Genomic DNA, 22,526 nt, shown 5'->3' on the forward strand with positions numbered 1-22,526 from the left:
TCTGGTAAGGTCTGGGGAAGAAGTGTTGTCTCTAAAGCATTGTATGAGGAACCCAAATACTCCCTTGTGGCAGCAGTTTTCAAAAACTTTTGTGCAAAGAGAAATATTTTTTCAGGTCTTATAAAGAAAATGAAGTCATCTTATCACCTATAAGGTGAACATACTGAGAACACGCTCTCATTAACTTTAACGAACATTAAAATGATTTAGGAAACACCAACAAAATGTATTTAATAATATAGCCATCTGCATAAACTATAATTAGAGTGACCCTAACACTGAATAAATGACATTACAATATTTTTATATAAGAAAATGTTTAATATTTATCTTTCTGGAAGGTGGTGAGTGAAAGATTCCCTCTCCTGAAGAGTGATGGGTGGTTCTGGTTTCTGACAGTTTAGGATGTTTTGGATATTTTCCCCCCTCTGGTCACTGTGGTTCCTCCTCACTATGTAATTGTTCTGTAGAGATGTAATGGCTGGTGGGAGGAACCACTACACCCAACAGGGGACAAGTTTTATTTTTTAACAAACCCAAGGTGCCTGATACAGAACAAAAATTAAACTCACCATCCATCAGAGAGGTAAATATCAAATGTTTATATATAACAGTGTTCATTCTCAATATACTAGCAAAATACAAACATTTTAAATAATAGAGATAATTCTATAACTACAGGTAACCCAGTGTTGCTCCTCACATATTAGTGTATAAATGTCTTTGTATTCAGGTCAGGTCTGAACAGAATTATGTAACATTTTGGTAAAAATATACAGCCAAGAAGTCCAGAACTTGATGCCATTATAGCAAAGACCTCCACAGCCACCATGTATTTCCCTCTGGTGCTCAGATAGGCCGGGATCATGGCAATCCAGACACTGCAGAACACCAGCATGCTGAAGGTGATGTACTTGGCCTCATTAAAACTGTCCGGTAATGTCCTGGCTATAAAAGCGATAATGAAGCTCACAGCTGCCAGAAGCCCCATATATCCCAGGACAGAGTAGAAGCCGATAACTGAACCCTCATTACACTGAATGATGATCTTCCCCTGATAAGAGTGAGTGTCCTGATCCTGGAAGGGGGGAGAAATAGACAACCAAGTGACACAGATTATGACTTGGACCAATGAGAAGACACAAATGATACAATTGGGCAGTTTGGCTCCCATCCATTTCCTCCAGGTACTCCCAGGTTTGGTGGCTTTAAAAGCAATACACACCATGATACTTTTGGCAAGTAGAGAAGAGACGGCAACTGAGAAGATGACACCAAAAGAGGTGACACGCAGCATGCAGGTTACATCTACTGGATGGCCGAGGAACAAGAAGACACAGAGGAAGCTCAGCATGATGGAGACCAGGAGAAGATAGCTCAGGTTCCGGTTATTGGCTTTAACAATGGGGGTGTCCTGGTAATGTATAAATATCCCCAATATTAAACCAGTCAGAAGACAACAGAGGATGGAGACGGCTGAAAATACGGCAACAATGGTGTCATCAGTGTAGGAGAGAAATTCCACCACTCTTGGAACACAGCGATCCTTCTTCTCATTTGGCCATTCTTCATCAGGACATTTCATGCAGTTTTCACTGTCTGCAGGAAGAACAATACAAACACAATGAGCATCGGGGTCACAGCTTCTGAGAAATCAAATTGCTTTGGGTCCCCTCACAGTTTACAGTTGGATTTCCATCAGTGTGTTGTGGGAGAATAAAAGAAAATATTAAACAAAAATTAAGAAATAAAGAAAAAAATTATTTTAATTAAATTAAATATTAATTTTAAAAAGCTAAGAAATGGTTTACTTTTGTTCATAACATGTCAACCATGTGTGAGACATCCAGAATTAGGGATGAGATTCGGACTAAGATTCAGATTCAAACAAACTTATTTACATATATTTGATGAGTTCACCTGCCCTAATCCCCTGTTCTTAGAGTGCAAACAATGCAGATGAGTATCCCATTGCCATTGAGCAAGCCATTGACCGAATATTTTTGATCAATGCAAGTGTACAATCCAAACGCACATGTTCCTGCGTTAAAAATGGCTGTGTGTATAAGTGGGTGCTGCAGTTACCATTGGCTGGAACCGAACAGAATCAGGAAGAGAGAATGTCACGGGCACACCGAGGATCACCAATATGGGTCCAAAAGTTTTAATGAACGATCACATAGTTATAGCAAGGCAACGTTTTGGAGTCTCGCAGGACCCCTTCATCAGGCATGTGACATATGCCTGGTCACATGCTTGATGAAGGGGTCCTGCGAGACTCCAAAACGTTGCCTAGTTGTAACTATGTATTTGTTTATTAAAACTTTTGGACCCGTATTGGTGATCCTCGGTGTGCTGGTGACCTTCTCCCTTGCTGTATTTGGTCAATTACATCACTCAGGCCCCCCAGGTTTCTGTTTACATACAGCAGCCTGGGGATGTGTTATTTAGCAGTGTTAGTTTTGTAGGGAACCATTATTGGGTTGTTGGTCATGAGGAAACTGTGGCAGTGAGGAAACATCATATGGTATGAAAGGCCCTCTCTACTGATGGACAATATTATATTTCTTTTTTCATTGGTTCATGTCCCACATGACAGTTACCAGCTCTCCATGTTCTTTTTTCAAGAATAGATTGCTAATTAGCCCTGAATATTAAGTGGGGTTAACCTCTAAATTAGGTGTCCAAGGACTTCCCACTGGGAATGCCAAACCCTACCATGGACCGAACCTGATCTGGTTCACTTATTTCTGGCCACCATTACAAACTGTGATTTCCTTGAACACATCAGAAATGGACATTACAGTGCACATAAACAATGAAAAAATCTAGAAGAAATCTATGCTGTCTTAATTATAACATGAGCTCCAGCACCTGTATACCCCTAATGGACCTGTAAGGAGAGTCTTGCCCATAGTGCAGATGGTGCTGCAAGGCACACATGGCTACACGGCTGCAGGTCAGTGGATAGTTGTGGTCATCTACAGTGTTTCTGTCTGACCTGTTAACAGTTCCTGTACTTGACTGATTGTTGCTGACCCTCCTTGTCTCAGACTACACTTGAAGGTTACCTATCCTGACCCCATCTTGTCTCTGGAATCTGCCTCCACCTTCTGTCATACCTGATCTGCTCTACCACTGCTGACCTTTCCCTGTGTCTTGACTATTATTTTGCCTGCCGCTTATGCCTGATCTAACCATCTGTACCAATCTTACATGTCTGTGTCACGTACCTTGTTTGTGAGCCTGACGGTGGAGGAAGCTCTGGCTCGAGGGCCACTGAAGGTGAAACAGCATTTAAAAGAGCACGGCGGGGTATGAGTGCCTGGTCAGTCCTGTAGTCAGTGCAGGAATTGCTGACACTTCGGTGGCAGATGGGAAAGCTGGATAGGCTGGTGGCAGAGCAGGCTGGTAGCAGGCAGACATCACAGCTGGACAGGCTGGTGGCAGAGCAGGCTGGCAGTGGGCAGATGTCACAGCGGAGCAGGCTGGTAGCAGGGCAGGCTGGCAGCAGGCAGACATCACAGATGGACAGGCTGGTGGCAAAGCAGGCTGGCAGTGGGCAGATGTCACAGCGGGGCAGGCTGGTAGCAGAGCAGGCTGGTAGCAGGCAGATGTCACAGCGGGGCAGGCTGGTAGCAGAGCAGGCTGGCAGCGGGCGGATGTCACAATAAGGCAGGCTGGTAGCAGGCAGACATCAAGTCTGGACAGGCTGGTGGCAGAGCAGGCTGGCAGCAGGCAGATCTCACAGCGGGGCAGGCTGGTAGCAGAGCAGGCTGGCAGCAGACAGACATCAAGTCTGGACAGGCTGGTAGCAGAGCAGGCTGGTAGCAGGCAGACATCACAGCGGGGCAGGCTGGTAGCAGAGCAGGCTGGCTATGGGCAGATGTCACAGCGGGGCAGGCTGGTAGCAGGGCAGGCTGGCAGCAGACAGACATCACAGCTGGACAGGCTGGTGGCAGAGCAGGCTGGCTATGGGCAGATGTCACAGCGGGGCAGGCTGGCAGCAGAGCAGGCTGGTAGCAGGTAGACATCACAGCTGGACAGGCTGGTGGCAAAGCAGGCTGGCTATGGGCAGATGTCACAGCGGGGCAGGCTGGTAGCAAAGCAGGCTGGCAGCAGGGCAGGCTGGTAGCAGGTAGACATCACAGCAGGTCAGGCTGGTTGCAGAGCAGGGTAGCACATTGTATGTGGGGGTCAGACAGGTCGGGTCGGTAACAGATAAGCGGATGAGGCATAAACGGCAAGCAGAAGAGTAGTCAGGTGACAGGCCAAGGTCAGTAATGGTGGGAGCAGATCAATCAGTTACAGAAGGCAGAGGTGGAGTCCAAGAAGCAAGCCGAGGTCAATCACAGGTATCACTCCCAGGAACAGGCACAGGAATACAGGAGGGGGGGCTGAAGATCAGACAGCACAGGATCATAGTGCTGCTGGGTTAAAATAGTCTGATTGGTGCCAACATTAGCACTGGGCAGTCGCTGGTGCGCACATAATGGGCCCGCGCACATCTGTGCCTGCACCGCCGTGTAAGTCCAGAGGTTCAGTCACACTATGGCAAGTATCTTCCTGACACTCTGCATCCTGACTATCCTGTTTACCAAGTGCCCCTGAAGCTTTTCCTAATTACCGGGCTTTTGCCAGCCTGCCCAGCACTGGCAACCTGTCATCTACCAGCCAAGTCCAGGGTCTGTAAACACATATCCGCTACCTGCTGTCTCTGCCACCCGGCTCATCTCTGGGGGCACCTCCAGCTACCTACTGTGCAGTCTACTGGACAAGCTACCAGCACTCATATCTCTCCATGCTCGTTTGCCCGCTGATTTACTACCAGGGGCCCCTAAGCTGGAGATGGAAGAGTGGCTTTCCTTTTCATGTCAGGATCTCCACAAGGTACGTGAGAGGACCTGATCAATCTTTATATTTCAGCTTTTTGGGACAGGTAATGCTTTCTTTTTGTGCTATTGTCTTCCACAATCATTCCAATCTGTGTATTGTAAAAACAAAATGACCTAAAAGCAGCGACAGGTTAAAGTTATTTACAAAAAAGGCATTTAAAACAAATTCATGAAGGATGGGAGTTAGAGGGGATGTTTCCTTAACTTTAGTAGACATAGACATAGAGGATGACATTAACAGCTCAAGATAAAACATTACAATGTTGCAGTCTGATCACTGGGGAGAGGAGACTGAAGTAACGCTTCCTCCTGCCTGCAGCAGACAGATGAGATCTTGGCCTAGGCAAAGTCACTGACTGGAGCTCAAGGTTTAATTTTCTTTGATAAATGTGGAACTTTAGAGAAACAAAATATACTGTTGCTGGACATTGTAGAAATTGATTCATATAGACATGTAGGGCTATGCCAGGCCAACTTTAACCATTTGCCTACAGAGCACTTTCACCCCCTTCCTGCCCAGGACAATTTTCAGCTTTCAACGCTGTTGCACTTTGAATGACAATTGCGCAGTCATGCAACACTGTACTCACACTTCACACAAATAGAGCTTTCTTTTGGTGGTATTTAATCACCGTTGGGTGTTTTATTTTTGTACTATAAATAAAAAAAAAAGCAAAAATTTTGAAAAAAAAGGTTCTCTTTGTTTCTATTATAAAATTTTGCAAACAGGTAATTTTTCTCCTTCACTGATCTGTATTGATTAGGCTGCACTGATGGGCATTGATGAGGCGGCACTGATGGGCATTGATGGGGCGGCACTGATGGGCATTGATGAGGCGGCACTGATAGGTGGCACTGATGAGCACTGATGATGCAGCACTAATATGCAGCACTGATGGGCGCTGATAGGCGGCAATTATGGACACTGATAGGCGGCACTGATGGGCACTAAAAAACAGCACTTAAGGGCACTGGATGGTGGCACTGACTGGCGACACTGATTGGCAGCACTGGCTGATGGCACTGACTGGAGGCACTGTTGAGCAGCACTGCTGGGTGGCACTGCTAGGTACTGATGGGTGGCACTGATGGTAGCACTTCTGGGCATTGATGGGTGGCACTGTTGAGCAGCATTGTTGGGCGGCATTGCTGGGCATTGATGGGTGGCTCTGATGGCAGCACTGCTGGGCACTAATGGGTGACACTGTTGAACAGCACTGCTGGACATTGATGGGTGGCACTGCTATGCTGCATTGCTGGCTCTAATGGGTGGCACTGTTGAGCAGCACTGCTGGGTGGCATTGCTGGACACTGATTGGTGGCACTGTTGGGCACTTTTGGGGCTGCAGTAATAATCAGGACACTGATAATCTGTGCCCTGATTATCAGTGCAGATGTCTTCTTTGACACTTGACAGTTATCAGCAGTTCTTTCCTCACCCTGTGACAGAGTGAGGAAAGTGCTGCTAATAACCAGCAACTGTATTTGCATTGTGATCAGCTCTGTCATTGGACACAGCTGATCACGTGGTAAAAGGTCGCTGTGATTGGTCTTTTACCATGTCATATGATCGGCTGCATCCAAAGGACACAGCGATGACAGCGCCGGGTGTGTTCTAGGAGAAGGACATCATATGACGCCCTCCCAGAACTGGAGAACCGCGCTGTAGCCATCATTCGGCCATAACACGGTTGTAAAGTGGTTAAATATAACGTGCAAAAAATACCTTTTAATGCTGTCAGTAAAAATGGGGAAAGGGAAGGGATTCAGTATTTTAATAGTAGTAGCAGTAATGGCAGTTTAAAATACAGCTGGGCAGGGCTGACACCATTTCTTGTGATTTCAGTCCACAAACGCCTGTGTGTTGTCATCCTACAATAGGAATTATGAGCTGAGTGCATTTCTGGCAGGATCAACAAGTATCTTTCTGCACTTGCAGGAACTTTAAAATGATAAAACACGGGGAATGTGCACACATTGCAGAGATGTACTATATATATATATTTTTCCCTGACATTCACTTTAACTACAGCGGTACCTTCTGCCCAGTCCAATAACTTATTAACAAATACAAACTCTACCGGAAATGTTGGATATCTCTCCTTCTGGACACGGGGCACATTCATAGCAGCATTTATGAATTGAAGATCCAGACTTTTTTCGGCTGCCGGGTAAACAGGGATCTGAGCATCGAGATACCGGAATCTGAAATCAGATATTATTATTATTAATATATTTAATTATTATTACTATTCCATTATATCTCATGAGACCATACAAACTAAAGTTACCGACAGAAATAAGGTTCAGGTTTGTCTCTACCATGGGTACAAGGTAAATTCTGTAGGTTTGAGATCTTTTAGGGGGGGCAGTATTTTGGGAGTTTTATTAATTTGGGGTGTTAATTGATTTCCATTGTACTGTATGTTGATATGGCCTCTATTTTAGATTAAACTGCTTCTTTTGCTGCAAGGCTTCCCTTTAATAATAGAGAGTTGTGGCTTTTAGGGGTGGTATTTTGAGGTTTTCATCATTTTGTTTCTTGTTTTTGTATTCCTTTTGTTGATACGGCTTTACGTTTAGGGTGCTCAAAGCACAAAATTCACTTGTTACTGACCTGATCTGTTCTTGGGGATAATTTTGTTCACAGCACACTGCTACACTGCTTAAGCCCCCCTGGCGGTCTGAATATGTCAGTATTTCTGTGCTCAAAGCGTTACATTTTTTTTGCATGGAAATATGTATTTTTTTTATTGTAGGCCTGTAATTCTTAAGAATAACTCACTGAAATCTGTCCGAACAAGAGTCTAGTAAACATCCCGGGTATGATAAAGTTTGAAACACGAAATCATAAATTATAATATAATAAATAATCATAAAAAATAATAATATAATAATAATAAATGTAATTCAATAATATAATCAAACCAAAAACACTGAAATGTGAAATAGAGCGCCAAGTTCGCACATCGCTGAGCTCAGTCGCAGAATCGTTTTCAGTGTCTGATGATGAATTTCCCCCACCAATCATTATCACTCAATTCTGCAAGTGGTTCTGATTTACTATCGCTGTTCTCTAGCCGGTCTAAAACCGCTTTTGACCTAAAGGGACGCTTTTTGGACGCCATGGACGTTTCTCAGTTTCCAGGCAGAAAGAACAGTAATAATGCAGGCAGGGCGCCGGACAAAGCACTCGGGACAAAATGTATGTGAAATGGTTTGATACAGTAATGGAATACTGTGTGATTTTAGTGTATTTAGTGAATGTCACTTTTTGACATTTTTACATTTCCCACCGGTTCTGTCCCCGTATGTCCCGACGTCGCAGGGAACGGAACCCGGAAGACAGATGCTGGCATCAACCAGAGAAGATGGCCGGGGATGCTGCAGGGGGGACATCACAGGAGTGCAGGAGAAGGTAAGTGCAGAAGAGATCTGGGAGCAACGCTGCAGGGTATTCTCGAGTGTAGCTCGGGGGGGTTACCGCTTCTTGTACTGAAACTATACCTCGAGCTACACCCGGGAAAACCCCCAGGGAGGTTGAAAAAAAAGTACAAAAACAGCGTGCACCTAAACCACCTTACATGAAATCACTCGCATTCACTGTGCTCCCTATCCCCGTAGCTAAAATGAAAGTTAGGCATACACAGATTAGACCTATTATTCCTGATAGAACTGTCCTTTTTCTGGTTATCCTCTGTAGTATCTTAGTTCTTTTAGTAAAGCATGTGTTCCTTTTCTCTAACAATTAGGGCCTAGCCTTGCTGGTTAACCTCTTCATGCCGGCGCCTCCTGGCCCTTTAAGGGGTTTTAGACACTGGAAGGTGGGGCAGGGTTTTAGCGTCATATGACCACCGTGATTAGCTGTTACGGCGGTAACGATTGATCATATGGAGAGATCGGCACCTTTCTGTGAGACACCGATGTATGTGCTGGGAGCGTGCAGGGCACGCGCTCTCAGCACATATGTGTTTTCAAATGGTGCGCAAATATGCGGCCGCTCAGCGTCAAGGTCCAGCCACCGAGAGAACGCAAATTTGCATATGGTCGCCGTCAAGGGGTTAAAGTTGTCCTGCTTATAAAATAGGGGCTCCCCCATTCCCTATTATTATTGCTATGGTAATGGAGTCATTGCCACAAGTGATCACAACACATCTGGGTAAACTGGACATAAAAATGGGGAATAAGGACATAAAACAGTTGTGTTTGCTGATGATGTGATCCCCATGCTATCTACCTGGATGTTTCACTCACAACTGTCCAATGTATGCTCTGTATATCAAGTAAAAATACATTATTATTACAGGATTTATATAGCGCCGATAGTTTGCTCAGCGCTTTACAATATAAAGGGAGACAATACATCAACAATACAGTTTAATTCAAGAGGGATAGGAGGGCCCTGATCCTTGGAGCTTACGATCTAAGAGGAAGGGGCTAGTGGTACAAAAGATAGTAACTGTGGGGGATGGACTGGAAGGAGAAGTAGAAGGTTCCATTATTAGCTGAAGGCAGGAAAGGTTTCCTTGAAGAGAGGTTTTCAGAGATCGTCTAAAAGTGAACAGAGTAGGTGATAGTCTGATAAACTGGGGTAGAGAGTTCCAGAGGATGGGGGAGGCTCTGAAGACGTCCTGGAGACGAGCATGGGAGGAGGAGACAAGGGAGCTAGAGAGGTCGTGGCAGGAGCGGAGACGACCGTTTGAGTGATATTGGAGACAAGATTGGTGATGTAATTTGAGGCGGTTATAAATGGTTTTATATGTGATTGTTAATGTTTTGCATGTTATTCATTGGGCAATGGGAAGCCAGCGGAGGGATTGGCAGAGAGGGATGGAGAACACTGAGTGGAGGCCAGTGGAGGGATTGGCAGAAAGAGATGGCAGATATGGAACAGTTAGTAAGGTGGATGAGTCTGGCAGCAGCATTCATGATAGACTGAAGAGGGGATAGCCTGCGATGAGGTTGGCGAATGAGGGAGTTACAATAGTCAAGGCGAGAGATAGCCTTATGACAGGGGTAGCATTGGCAACTTGGATAAATTATTGATCGTGGATTAAGTATTGCACTTTGGCTCTGCATCATCTGAATAACTCTTCTCTATCCCATGACAGGTAAATGCCTGCGAGTAATATCCATCTGTAATATCGCCCATGCCATGTATGAATGCTAATCCACCCTACACTGCTATATGGTCATCTATACGGCTTTTAAAATCCACCTCTAACTGAAACTGATTCATAACTATCAATGTTCTTATTGGTCATTCTTACTACTTCCAAAATCTTTAACTCTGTCCATATTACTGTGGTGTTTATTTTGCAAAATAAACTCCACAAAGCCCCTAATTCACTCAATGGTCATCTCTCGCCTCGACTACTTCAACTCCCTCCTCATTGGCTTACCTTTACATAGGTTATCCCCTCTCCAGTCTATCATGAATACTGCTGCCAGGCTCTTCCACCTTACCAACCGTTCAGTGTCTATTACCCCTCTCTGCCAACCCCTCCACTGGCCTCCACTCAGTGTCTGCCACCCCTCTCTGCCAATCCCTCCACTGACCTCCACTCAGTGTCTGCCACCCCTCTCTGCCAACCCCTCCATTGACCTCCACTCAGTGTCCTCCTCCCCTCTCTTCCAATCCCTCCACTGGCTTCCACTCGCCCAACAAATACAATTCAAAATACTAACAACAACTTAAAATGCCATCCACAACTCTGCCCCCAGCTACATCACATACTAATCTAAAAATATCAACCAAACCGCTCTCATTGATCCTCCCAAGACCTTCTGCTCTCTAGTTCCCGTGTCACCTCCTCCCATGCTCGCCTCCAGGACTTCTCCCAAGCTTCTCCCATCCTATGGAACTCCCTACCCCAATTTGTCCGACTGTCTCCTAATCTATCCACCTTTAGACGATCCCTGAAAACCTTTCTCTTTAAAGAAGCCTATCCTGCTTCTACCTAGAAAACTGACATTTATTTCCTCCATGAGCTCCTCCCCCCCACAGTTATTACCCTTTATATCACTCAACCCTTCCTCTTAGATTGCAAGCTCTAAGGCCCCATGTACACGGGACACTTCTGAACGATGGAAACTGACTGCTGGAAAACGTAGGTTAAAAACATCTGTTTAGCTGCGTTTGCATACCGCGTTTATGTGCATTTGCGTTTAGAAGCGTTCTTTAAAGATAAGCACAGGAAAACCTCCCAAATGCCCAGAATACACTGAAAAGTGGTAAATTATTAACTATTTCAGACTGTAGAAGCAGAGACAGAAGTATGTGTTGAGATTAGCTGAGGTGTGAGTTGCTCATTAACATTTCTTTTGTTTCCAAGGGTGGGGAAGGTGTCTGGTGGAGGGAGTCATTCAGGCCACCTGGCAAGTGGTCTTCATGAGGAATTTGAGGTGTGAATGATCATTAACATATCTTTTGTTTCCAAGGGTGGGAGAGGTCTGAGGTGTGAATGATCATTAACATATCTTTTGTTTCCAAGGGTGGGAGAGGTCTGAGGTGTGAATGATCATTAACATATCTTTTGTTTCCAAGGGTGGGAGAGGTCTGAGGTGTGAATGATCATTAACATATCTTTTGTTTCCAAGGGTGGGAAAGGTCTGAGGTTTGAATTGGTCATTAGAATGTGTGACAAGCTTGGTAATAACATCCTGTGTTTAGTGTTTTCTCCATCTGAGTACCTTGAAAACACTTTGCATGCATTTTCTCATGATGAAAAAAGGCTCTGGACAGCATCGGGAACTGTAAGAGTTTAAAAAATGTTTCAAACGCAAACGCTTATAAATGCCATCTGCCGCGTTTACAAGCGTTTTTCATTTGAAATGCTGATAAAATCGACTGCTGAACGCAAGTTTTCTGCTTTAAAAAAAATGACTGTAAACTCAAATGCCTGTAAATGACTGTAAATGAAGATGTGTACATGGACACATAGGAGAACATTAAGGTGAGTTCTGGGGCTGCTGAAAAAATCACTGAACAGTTCCTAAACGTGAGTTTAGCAGCTGCAGTGTACATGACCCCCCATAGAGCCGGGCCCTCTGTTCCTCTTGCACTAAATTGTATTGTATATATCTACCTTAATTTTGTAAAGCGCTGTGCAAACTGTTGGCGCCATATAAATCCTGTATAATAATAATAAAATAACCAGGGAGTGAATAAGTTGCTTAGTAGTTTCAGAAGTTAAGAACGGGTATATCTTGGAGATGTTGCGGATTCAAAAAATCCTCTTCCCACAACAGAAAGAGTCTCTCTGAACCAACTACTCATATGCCTGTGAAATAGAAGGCATGAAATATTTAGGGATATCCGTATTAAAGCTTAATTATAAGCCCATCCTTGACTCTATACCCAAAGAGATTAAACAACGTGACTCCATTGACCGCTCTACATCAGGCAGAAGAGTGGCTTGTAAAATGATAATATTACCTAAAATGATTCTATCCCACCTGCCCATTCTATCTTCTAGATCTTTTTTTTTATTGCTCCAGAAGCACATCACACAGTTTTTGTGGAAAAAAAACACAAGCATAAATGTAGTTTTACTATACTAAGCATCTATTTTTAAACCCGACCCCGCAGGATCGTCGGCATGCAACCTATATGGGGTGACACCGGAGCCGCTCCAAGTAAAGGTAAGTTGTAAAGAAAGCTGACAATCCCCACAGGATGGATCGGATCCATCCTGCAAAGATCGTCAGCTTGTTTTACAACTTACCTTTTTGTGGAGCGGGTCCAGTGTCACCCCGTGCGGTCGGTGTCACCCGGTCCGGACCGCACCCCCTGCACCTGCCTCAGGACGCCACTGCTTTGGATCATGAGTTGTTCCAAGCCTTCTCCACACTTTTTCTTCCCATAATTCTGGTACAGATTCATCTTAGTTTCATCCATCCAGCAAATGCTTTTCCAGAACTGGTCTGGCTTTTTTAGATTTTTTTTTGGCAAAGTTTAATCTGGCTTTTCTATTCTTCAAGCTTATGAATGGTTTGCACCTTGTGGTGAACCCTCTGTATTTGCACCTTGTGGTGAACCCTCTGTATTTGCTCTCGTGAAGTCTTCTCTTGATTGTAGACTTCGAAAATGATATTCCCACCTTCTGGAGAGTGTCCTTCACTTGTCTGGATGTTGTGAATGGGTTTTTCTTTACCATTATTATTATTATTATTATACAGTATTTATAAAGCGCCAATAGTTCGCTCAGCGCTGTACATTATAAAGGGGGACAGAACATGTGACAGAACAATACCAATACAATGCAAAACATGAGGGGATCGAGGGCCCTGCTCTTTCAAGCTTACAATCTAGGAGGGAGGGGATGGTGGCACAGGAGGAGATAGCTGTGGGGGATGGAGTGGTAGGAAGAGTGGAGGAGGTAGGCAAGTTAGCAGGGGGCGGGGTAGGCTTCCCTGAAGAGATGGGTTTTCAGGGTGCGCCTAAAGGAGAGGAGAGTAGGTGATAATCTGATGGGTTGGGGCAGGGAGTTCCAGAGGATGGGTGACACCCTGGAGAAGTCCTGGAGGCGGGCATGGGAGGAGGAGACCAGGGAACTAGAGAGAAGGAGGTCTTGTGAGGAGCGGAGTGTGCGTGCTGGGCGGTACTTGGATATTAGGTCAGTGATGTAGTATGGGGCAGTATGGTGGACAGCTTTGTACGTCAGTGTTAGGATTTTGAATTTGATCCGTTGCGCAATCGAAAGCCAGTGGAGGGATTGGCAGAGGGGGGTGGCGGAAACGGAGCGGTTGGAAAGGTGAATGAGTCTGGCAGCCGTATTCAGGATGGACTGAAGCGGGGATAGCCAGCGGCGAGGCAGGCCAGTGAGGAGGGAGTTGCAGTAGTCGAGTCGTGATATGATGAGGGAGTGGATGAGCTGTTTAGTGGTTTCTGGAGTTAGGAACGTGCGGATTTTGGCGATGTTGCGGAGGTGGAGTCTGCACGAGTTTGTTAAAGAGTGGACTTGGGGCTGGAAGGATAGGTTGGAGTCCAAAATGACACCAAGTACTCTGGCCTGCGGGGTGGGTTTGATGGTGGTGTTGTTGGACATGATGGAGAAGTCAATGGGGGGTGGTGTCCGGGCTGGAGGGAAGACAAGAAACTCGGTTTTGGAGAGGTTCAGTTTAAGGAAGTGGAGCGACATCCAGTCTGATATGTCGCTCAACAGGTGTGCGATTCGGGCGGAGACCGAGGGGGTGAGGTGGGGGGTTGAGAGATAGATTTGTGTGTCGTCGGCATAGAGGTGGTAGTTGAAGCCGTGAGAGTGTATGAGTTGGCCAAGGGAGGAGGTGTAGATGGAGAAGAGAAGGGGCCCGAGGACAGAGCCTTGAGGGACCCCAACAGAGAGGGGGAGTGAGAGGGAGGTGGTGGCATTATAGGTAACGCTGAAAGAGCGTTGTGACAGGTAGGATGAGAGCCAGGAGAGAGCAGAATCTCTGAGGCCGAGGGAGTGTAGAGAGGATCCTGCGATCATCCACCACTGTTGTCTTCCGTGGAGGTCCATGCCTCTTTATGTTGCTCAGCTCACCAGTGCGTTCTTCGTTCCTCAGAATGGACCAAACTGTTGATTTGGCCACTCCTAATGTTGCTGTTATCTCTCTGATGAATTTGTTTCATTTGTGAAGCCTTACAATGGCCTGTTTCACTTGCATGGACAGCTCCTTTCAACGCATGATGTAGGCTCACAGCAATAGATTCCAAATGCAATTACCACACTTAGAATCAACTCCAGACCTTTTTACCTGCTTAATTGATGAAGAAATAATGAAGGAGCAGCCCACACCTGGCCATGAAACAGCTTGTGATTCAATTGTCCAATTACTTTTGGTCCCTTGAAAAAGGGGGGGATGGCTACTCTTAAGAGCTAAAATTCCTAAACCCTTCCTCCAATTTGGATGTAAATACCCTCAAATTAAACCTGAGAGTGCGCACTGTCCGCCCATATCCATTATAGAACTAGAGCTTGAATATTTTTTGCAGTAGATAAAGTTGTACAGTTGAACCCTTTAATATATATATTCTGGTTGGATCTGAAAAATTCTGAAGGGCCCAAAGAGCTCTCCAGTGTCTCTGAGTTGTACCATTGAGAATATCTATACAATAAAATAAGTTCTTTAAGTTGGGTAAATATTAAGGTATGAAAACAGGTAAGGAATCTAAATATAAAAAAATTACTTTTTCGTAATGTACTCTTGCTGTTTGATAGCTTCTGTTATGTCATGTAGCATACATTTATAACATTTTTCAGATAGATCTAAAAGTGTGTGGAGATCCAATTTGTTATTATTCATTTTTATTTAATAAAAGAACAAATCTATTTAAAGTAAAGTCAAGCTTGGCAAAGATAGGTTAGAATGAAATAGCAATAAAGAAGGAGAGAGAAGGCATAGACCTCCAGATAACCAAGTCAAATATTACTATACTATATATACAGTACTAGCCATTCTCTATAGCTGAAGAACAGGGAAATTAACCCCTTCAAGTGCAGACACTTTTACCCCCTTCCTGTCCAGGCCAATTTTCAGCTTTCAGCTATGTCACATTTTGAATGACAATTGCGCGGTCATGCAACACTGTACCCATATGAATTTTTTAGCATTTTTTGAGACAGATAAAGCTTTATTTTGGTGGTATTTATTCGCCACTGGGATTTTTATTTTTTTATATATATATAAATGAAAAAGTCCAAACATTTTGAAAAAAAGTGTTTTTCTTATAACATTTTGCAAATAAATAATCTTTCTTCATAAATTGTGGCCAAAGTTTATTCGGTTATCTTTTTAGTTAAAAAAAAATAACCCAAATTAGTTTATAACCAAAAATTTAAATTTTTCTAATTTTTTTAAATTTTCATTTTATTTCTTTATATGATTATTATTTTTTTTAACATACTGTCACCCTAGCAGTACAGTGTTACCTTAGTGACACTACTACTTTTGGGGGATGATGAAGAATTTTTTTTTTATACACTGATTGCGTTTACACCCATAAAGACTGTAAAAGCAATCATTTCTCTTTGCAGCCATTGAGAAATACTGTGAGAGCTGTGATTGGTCACAGCTTGTCACATGATACAAGGCTGTTGTGAATAGTCCTGTACCATGTGACCACGTAGTAAGCAATGATGTCAGAAATTACATCTTGCTTACTACTATTCACGTGATCACTGATTGGCCAATCAGCAATCACATGATCGGGACCTCACACAGAGTTTCCGTACATCAGTCAGTGTTCTGCTGTGTCTTCTGGACACAGCGGGCACCAGTTTGTGGTGCGGCACGCTCCCAGGGAGCGTTCACAGGCTAAAATGGCGGGCGCCGTTTATGAACGGCAGCCAGTTCCTGCACTGCTCCCGTCTGGCCATTTATATACATGAGCTGGACGGGAAGTGGTTAAGGTCCATCATAAATGTGGGCAAGATAGATTTACAGTCAATACTGTCAATCTTTTATTTTGCCGTAAAAACTTTGTAAAAAAACATAGTGTGCATTGTGCAGATAGCTTACTGAGCGCTCCTTTAGTAGAAACAGAACAGAAGTTAAATAAGGGGAGCACAGTGGCTAAATGGTTAGCTCTTCCATATAGCAGCACTGTGGTCATTGGTTCATAATCCCAACCATGGCACCACCTGCTTGGAGTTTGAATGTTCTCCCTGTGCTTGTGTTGGTTTCCTCTAAAAACATGGTAGTTTAATTGGCTCTTGTCTAAATTGTCTCTATTATTATTATTATTATACTGTATTTATATGGCGATAAAAAGGTTTTCTCAGCGCTGTACATTATAGTGGGGGATAGAACATGAGACAATACAGTAAGAAAATAAAACACGAGGGGTTTGAAGGCCCTGCTCTTTCGAGCTACAATCTAGGAGGGAGGGGATAGTGGTACAGGAGGAAGAGGCTTTGGGGGATGGAGTGGTAGGAGGAGTGGAGGAGATCGGCTGTTAGGTGAGGGTGGGGTAGGCTTCCCTGAAGAGATGGGTTTTCAGGGTGCGCCTAAAGGTGAGGAGAGTAGGTGACAGTCTGATGGATTGGGCTAGTGAGTTCCAGAGGATGGGGGAAGTCCTAGAGAAGTCCTGCAGTCAGGCGTAGGAGGTGGAGAACAGAGAGCTAGAAAGTAGGAGGTCTTGTGAGGAGCGAAGATTATGGGTTGGGTGATATTTGGGTATCAGGTCAGTGAGGTAGTTTGGGGCAGCATTATGAATGGCTTTGTATGTCTGTGTTAGTAGCTTGAATTTAATGCTTTGGTCAATCGGGAGCCAGTGGAGGGAATGACAGAGGGGGGTGGCAGAAGTACAGCGGTTGGTAAGGTGGATGAGTCTGGCCGCTGAGTTCAGGATAGACTGAAGCGGGGATAGTCTGCGATGAGGTAGGCCGGTGAGAAGGGATTTGCAGTAATCCAGGCGTGAGATAATAAGGGAGTGAACGAGTTGTTTAGTGGTGTCTGGGGTTAGGAACGAACGTATTTTGGAGATGTTGCGGAGGTGGAGCCTGCATGAGTTTGCCAATGATTGGACATGGGGTTGGAAGGACAGGTCAGAGTCTAGAGTGACACCTAGGACTTTGGCTTGCGGGGTGGGACTGATGGTGGCGTTGTTGGTCGTGATGGAAAGGGTGGGGGGGGACACGGACTGGGGGAAAAATCAGGAGCTTGGTTTTGGAAAGGTTCAATTTGAGGAAATGGAGCGACATTCAGTCTGATATGTCGTTCAGTAGGTGGGTGATACGGACGGAGACTGAAGGGGTGAGGCGAGGGGTGGAGAGGTAAATTTGCGTGTCATCGGTGTAGAGATGATAGTTGAAGCCGTGGGAGAGTATCAGTTTGCTGAGGGAGGAAGTGTAGATGGAGAAGAGAACAGGCCCGAGGACAGAGCCTTGGGGGACCCCAACAGAGAGGGGGAGAGATGGGGAGGTGGTAGCGTTATAGGTAACGCTGAAGGAGCATTGGGATAGATAGGAGGAGAGCCAGGAGAGAACGGAGTCTCTGATGCTGACCGAGTGTAGTTTATTAAGGAGGAGGGGGTGGTCGCTGTGTTGAAGGCCGCGGAAAGGTCGAGGAGTAGGAGGACTGAGTAGTGGCCATTAGCTTTGGCGGTTAGCAGGTCATTAGTGATTTTGAGTAGGGTGGTTTCGGTGGAGTGTAGGGGACAGAAGCCAGACTGTAGGGGATCGAGGAGATTGTTGTCAGTGAAGTGGGCGCTTAGGCGATTGTAGACTAAGCGCTCAAGGAGCTTGGATGTAAATGGCAGCAAGGAGATGGGTCTAAGGTTGTTCAGGTCAGTGGGGTCCAGGGATGGTTTTTTGAGTATGGGGGTGATGTGCGCATGCTTTAGGGGGGAGGGGAATGCGCCAGTAGAGAGGGAGAGATTGAAGATGTGGGTGAGGGAGCGTAGGATGGAGGAGGAGGGCGACCAGAGGAGTTGTGTGGGGACAGGGTCAAGGGGGCAAGTGGTGAGGCGGGCTTCTGAGAAGACCTTAGTGACCTCCTCAGTGGTAGCAAGGCTGAAGGAGCAGAGTGTTGGGGAGGTTATAGTGTGCGGAAGTTAGGTGTGGTGGGGGTAGGGTGGTTGCGAGGTCAGAGGAGGGGAGAGTTGATGCGGTTATGGTGGGAGGGAGGCTAGGTGGGGAGGTAGATTGAGCATTGGCGATGTCCTTAAGGATTGCGTCGATCTTATTTTGGAAGTGATTGGCAATCTCGTGGGCCGTGAGTGAGGTACTGGGTGGGGGGGGAGTGAGTAGGGAGTTGAAAGTAGAGAAGAACCAGTGAGGACAGGTGGAGAGGGTGTTGATGAGGGTTACGAAGTAGGCTTGTTTGGCGGCGTGGAGGGAGGAGGTGTAGGTGAGGAAGGCAGATTTGTAGAGGGAGAACGCTCGAGGGGATTTGGTTTTGCGCCATAATCGTTCCAGCGCACAACTGCGTCGTTTAAGATTTTTAGTTTGGTCGTTCTGCCAGGGTTGGAGCGGTCGGGGTCTAATGCTATGTGTGCTTAGGGGTGCTAAGGAGTCTACGGCAGCTGACAGTGAGTCGTTATACACAGTATTGGCCAAGTCAGGGCATGACAGTGGAAGGATACTGTCGTGCAGACGGTCAGCTGCAGAGTGGAGAGGGGCCGGGTTCAGGTTGCGGAGGTTACAGCTGGTGATGGTTTGACGTTTGGGGGGAGGCGTTATAGGACGGGGAGAGGAGAACGTAATGAGGTTGTGGTCAGAGAGAGGGAAAGGGGTGTTTGTGAGGTTGTGGAGGGTGCAGAGATGGAAGAAAACGAGGTCCAGGGTGTTCCCATCGGTGTGGGTGGAGGACTGTGTGCACTGTGTGAGTGCAAAAGAAGTGGTTAAGTGGAGGAGTTATGATGTAGCCGGGTTGTTGACATTGATAGGGATATTGAAGTCTCCAAGGATGATGGTGGGTAGTTCAGAGGAGAGGAAGAAGGGCAGCCAGGCGGAAAAGTTATCAAGGAAGCGGGATACAGGTCCAGGAGGCCGGTAGATTACTGCAATCCTCAGAGGGGTGGGAGAGAAGAGTCGGATGCAGTGGGCCTCGAAGGAGGAGAAGGATAGAGAGGGGAGGTTTGGGAGGACCTGAAAGGTGGTCAGCGGTGACAAGAGCAAGCCGACCCCACCACCTCTACGACCGCTCGGTCTGAGTGAATGGGACCAGACGGGACCTCCATAGGAGAGTGCCGCAGGGGAGGCGAAGTCAGTGGCTTGGATCCAGGTTGTGTATGCATGAATGTGAGTTAGGGATCTTAGATTTTAGGCTCCTTGAGGGTTAGGGACTGATGGGAATGTACAATATACAGCATATATATAGCACTGTGTAAATTGACAGAGCTATATAAGTATAATAAATAAATGTCCATATTGTATGGAAGTTGGGATCATGGGAAGTGGTGGATGGAGGTAAGAAAGCTTCAAGCAGCTCCTCGGCTAAGATCTAGGAAGTAGATCCAAAGGCAGTATGCAAAAGACAGAGCTAGGGTGCTGGAACTAGTAAAACCATATGCACAAAACGTTTATTCAAATAGCACACTGTCACGGAGCTGGCCCTTCTCCCCCATCCTCTAGGCTTGCTGCCTGCCACCCCTCACCCCTTAGCAGCCCCTCACTCTTCTGTCCCGTTCAAGCTGGGACTTCTAGTCCTCCGTGTCCCTTACACAGGCAGCCCTCAGCATCCCCTCACCTCCCTCACTTGCAGTCTGGCCCCCTGCTGAAGGAATCCACAAACAGGCCCCCTCCTCCCTTCCCCCTCATGCACATCTTTCCAGGCTCCCTGGGCAGGTCCGGAGACCTGGGAGGCAGGGCCCGTTGCCATGGTAACCCGACAGGAAGTATACGGTTACCAACAAGGCACACAGCTCTATACTTAAGGGTGAGCAGGAAAAAAAACCCTTCTGTTCTCCTAGCTGCGTGTGCGAGAGAAGGCTGCGCTGAGTGCCAGCTTCTCTCATACGACTATCCCCCGTCCTCCTCATCATCTCCTGGACTGTCTGTGCTGCCTGGAATCCCTGCACTGTGGAGGAATCTTCTGCTATCCCCGTGAATCTGCCTGGCTTGATCTATCCCCTGCCTGGACTTAACCTCTTGCTCTCCGTGAACTTGCCTGGACTTAACCCCTTGCTCTCTGTGAACTGCTGTATGGGTGGAAAATCCACGGCCCCCTGACCCTACTGAAGGAATACTGGGAGGGTCAACTACCAGATACCGGGGTCCCTGTGGTGCCCTATGTCTTGAAGCCGCGTGAAAAGATGGGACAACTAGCCGGCCTAGCAGCTGACCATCTCCAAGCAGCCCAGGTCCGGCAAAAGACATGGTATGACCGCAAGGCACGCAAACGGGAGTTTACTGAAAAACAACAGGTCCTCATGATTGTCCCAAATCCCCAGAACAAATTGCAAACCACATGGGAGGGACCCTTCCGTGTCATTAGGAAAGTGAATGACACGAACTATATTCTTGGACTTGATGACGGCAGAAAATGGTGCATGTCAATATGATCAAGGAGTACCATGACCGAAATCCCCTTGTTATGGCCGTCTGTCCAACACCCTCTGAGGAGGAGGAAGAGGCCGTATCGGACCTCTTGGAAGCAACACGCCATCCAACTGATGTGCAACAGGTGACCCTGAGTCTGCAGCTGAACCCGGGGCACCAGAGGGCCATGAATGCTGTCCTGGGCCGGCGCAGTTCTGCTTTTTCGGCCTGGCCTGGAAAGACCACTATCACCACTCACCATGTGGAGACCCTGGGAACCTGGCCCCTCCAACAAGCCCCATATCGTGTCCCTGATGCCGTTAAGAACACTATGAGACAGGAACTGAATGAAATGCTGGATCTGGGAATTATTCAGCCCTCCCAGAGCCCCTGGGCCTCTCCTGTTGTTCTTGTCCCCAAGAAAGATGGTAGCATCCGCTTTTGTGTTGACTACCGACGCCTCAATGACCACACGGTTAGTGACGCCTACCCGATGCCCCATATCGATGACCTGCTGGACCGGCTGGCTGGAGCCCCTTGTGTCACTACTCTGGACTTGAGCAAGGGCTACTGGCAAATCCCCTTATCTGCAGAGGGTCGGGAGCGCTCTGCCTTCATCATCCCCTTCGGCCTGTTCGAGTTTCTCAACATGCCTTTTGGCATGAAGAATGCTCCTGCCACCTTCCAGCGCACGGTGGACCAGCTGCTGCGGGGCTGTCATGACTTTGCCTGCGCCTACCTGGATGACATTGCCATCTTTAGCGAAACATGGGAAGACCACCTCCAGCATGTGGGCTTTGTCCTTGATACTTGTTATTAGGTAACTTTTTCCATCATTAAATTATGTACCACTCCCCATTCCCCTCGTTTGAGTGCTAATAATCTCACCATGTCTGAGAAAAAGACACTTGCAGACCTTGTACAAAATAAAGATATTGTCCTTAGGCAGGCTAACAAGGGTGAAGACAGTCAGACAATTTAGACTATATCACTGAGACCCTTAGACTCCTTTCAGATAGTTCCACATACATCAAGCTTTCTCAGAGCCCTTTGGAAGTTTATAAACTAAAAGACTGCTAGACACTGCCCTATCTAACAAGGTCATCTATATACTGTAGGTGAATTTTCCTTCCTCTTTAGGGATTTTTTCAAGCACCCTTATTTCTACCATCTACTAAAAGTGCATAAAGATCCCAGTAACCCTCCTATAAGGCCCATAGTGGCCTCCATGGAGAGTGTTACAAGTGTATTGTCCCAGGACATCGGTTGTTTCTAGCACCAAATTGTCATTACCCTCATATAAGAGACTCGTCCCATCTTCTAGACACTCTTAAAAGATACACATGGAATTCTTCATGCTGTTGGCTTTCCTTGGATGCAGCCTCTTTGTATACAGCCATCCCCCATGGGATGGGTATCACCTGTGACATTTTTTGGCTGGGGAGTCTCCACCCTTCTCAAGCCAAGATTTTTATGGATGGTGTTTTTTTCTGCCTGGAGCAAAAATTATTTAATCTGCGAGAGTAGTTATTACTTCCTGGTATGGAGCACAACCATGGACGTGTCTTTTATGCCCTTTTGTGTTATGCAGGCCTCACCATTGGGTAGTAGAATGAGCTTCCTGTCTGGAGGAATAACCCCTTTGATGCTTATATTGTCTTCT

At 46.2% G+C, this 22,526-nt stretch overlaps 1 protein-coding gene across 1 annotated transcript in view; it reads right to left on the reverse strand.

Annotated features, from left to right (window-relative positions):
* Positions 1–205: 205 nt before the first annotated feature.
* The window catches only part of LOC149457659 (vomeronasal type-2 receptor 116-like), a 38,907-nt gene continuing 16,586 nt past the window's right edge, over positions 206–22,526 (reverse strand). The window contains exons 3-4 of the mRNA XM_089683408.1: positions 6,977–7,100; positions 206–1,599 (exon numbers count right to left, since the gene is read on the reverse strand). Coding sequence (XP_089539534.1) covers positions 707–1,599; positions 6,977–7,100 — 1,017 coding nt within the window. The 3' untranslated portion in view covers positions 206–706. The remainder of the gene's footprint in view (positions 1,600–6,976; positions 7,101–22,526) is intronic.

The sequence above is a fragment of the Staurois parvus genome, unplaced genomic scaffold (genome assembly GCF_062004578.1).
Source record: "Staurois parvus isolate SC_StPar_1 unplaced genomic scaffold, SC_StPar_1.0 ptg000308l, whole genome shotgun sequence".
Taxonomy (NCBI): domain Eukaryota; kingdom Metazoa; phylum Chordata; class Amphibia; order Anura; family Ranidae; genus Staurois; species Staurois parvus.